We start from the raw sequence: 1,727 nt of genomic DNA on the forward strand, positions 1-1,727 counted from the left end.
GGAGCCACGGGAGCTGGGTACACAGGGCCGGCTCTGTGACCCGGGCAGCAGAGACCCTCTCTGCCACCCGCGCCCCCTCGCTAACGGGCTCTCGGTCTCTCTCCTCCCTGCAGCCTACTCTACGCCCGACACGTCCCCTGCAAACCGTTCCTTTGTGGGATTAGGACCAAGGGATCCGCGGGCGTGTATCAGGCACAGGTAGGGGCCGAAGGCCGGCGGGGGGCGGGGGCTCAGGGAGAGGCCGCCTGCTGGGCCTGCACCCTCCACTGTGGCGCAGGGCCGGCCTCCCACAGCCCACCAGGGCCTTGAGCCCGCTACTGGCTTCTTGGGACACCAGGCAAGGCTGGACTTCCCGCCTTGGCCTCCGGGGGCACACCACGCCCAGGGATGTGAAGCAGGCCTGAACTGCCCACCACTTCCTAGTGGCCTTTCCTGCCCCAGAGACAGAGAGCAGGGGTCCATTTGTAGAGAGGGGAAACCAAAGCCCAGAGAGGCAGGCCATTTGCCTGGGGTCACACAGCACATCACCAGAGCCTTCACCCCAGCCTTCATCCCTCCCATGCTCTGGCCAGGGAGGGGCAGGGAGTTGGCTGCCAGGGCATTCCATGATGGGTGGGTGGACCTTCCAGAATAGCATCCCGCCCTACCAGGTCCAGCAGGTGGTGGAGCAGGTGCGGGCTGTGAGGAGGGGCTTCCTTGCAGGTCAGCAGGACAGAGGACAGGGTCAGGCAGGGCACAGTTGTCCTCCCAGGTGGAGTGTGTGCCAGGCGGTCGGCAGGGAGCAGGACGGAGAGGAGCAAGTGCCCTGGCAAGGCCTCAGCCCCAGGCCCAAGCACCCCTGCACCTGCCCTCCGCTCGGGGCCTGGTCTGCTGCTTCTGCTGGACCCAGAGGCCCGCTCCCTGGCCTGAGGAGGCCATAGGATTTTGACTAAGAGCAGTGGTGGCCACAGCCCAGCCTCACAGGCCCGGCCACAGAGAGCCAGCTCAGGGCACCGCAGCTCTGCAGAGCTGGTCGTGGGCAGACCCCCGTGTCCAGACCCCCAGCCACCCGAGGTTCTCGGGTAGAGCCCCCAGGCAGGGGCTGGGGAGGCCACCAGAGTTGAGTCCCCAGCTGGGATAGGAGCGTCCCTCTACCCTGGTCACCTAGGCCCTGTGTGACTGTCAGTTGCTCCTGGAGGCCACAGGGGCCGAGTGTGGAGGCAGGTGCCCCGCGCCCGCCCCAGCTGTGCCCCTGGGGCCTCCCCAGCCTCCACCCAGCCTCTCTCCCACGGGACCAGCAGAGGGGGAGACACGCAGCTGAGGGCGGCAGGCGGCACATAGGCGCTGAGGGGTCATGGGGGTGGGGAGCTCTGCCTCAGGCTCTGAACCACAGTCTCTTCCTCTGGCCTTAAGCATCTCCTGGAGAGCCTTTGAAGGACAAAGAGCAGGACTTCCCCACACTCCCTCCTGCCCGAGAGCGGGGTCGCCCCCTGCGCCCAGTGCCGACGGAGCCTGGCATCCCCTTGCTGTGCCACCTAGCGCCCTGCCCCCAGGAGCCCGGGGATGTCCCCCCCTGCTTCAGAAATGAAAGCTGATGAGGAGGGGGCGGCCCGGCCTCCACTGTCAGCCTCTGCCTTCCACGAAGCTTTCTGACCGACTGTCTCTGGACAGCGCCAGTCGGGGGCAGCGCCACCTGCAGCCTCACCGCCTGAGCCCTGAGCCGGGAGGGAGGCCGAGGCAGGCCGGGT

General features: G+C 67.5%; 1 protein-coding gene across 1 annotated transcript in view; it reads left to right on the plus strand.

Annotated features, from left to right (window-relative positions):
- Nucleotides 1-1,354, plus strand: part of Tektip1 (tektin bundle interacting protein 1) — an 11,400-nt gene extending 10,046 nt beyond the window's left edge. Inside the window, exon 3 of the mRNA XM_048813771.1 lies at nucleotides 1,247-1,354. Coding sequence (XP_048669728.1) covers nucleotides 1,247-1,320 — 74 coding nt within the window. The 3' untranslated portion in view covers nucleotides 1,321-1,354. The remainder of the gene's footprint in view (nucleotides 1-1,246) is intronic.
- Nucleotides 1,355-1,727: the final 373 nt, after the last annotated feature.

This window comes from Marmota marmota, unplaced genomic scaffold (genome assembly GCF_001458135.2).
Source record: "Marmota marmota marmota unplaced genomic scaffold, marMar, whole genome shotgun sequence".
Taxonomy (NCBI): Eukaryota; Metazoa; Chordata; class Mammalia; order Rodentia; family Sciuridae; genus Marmota; species Marmota marmota.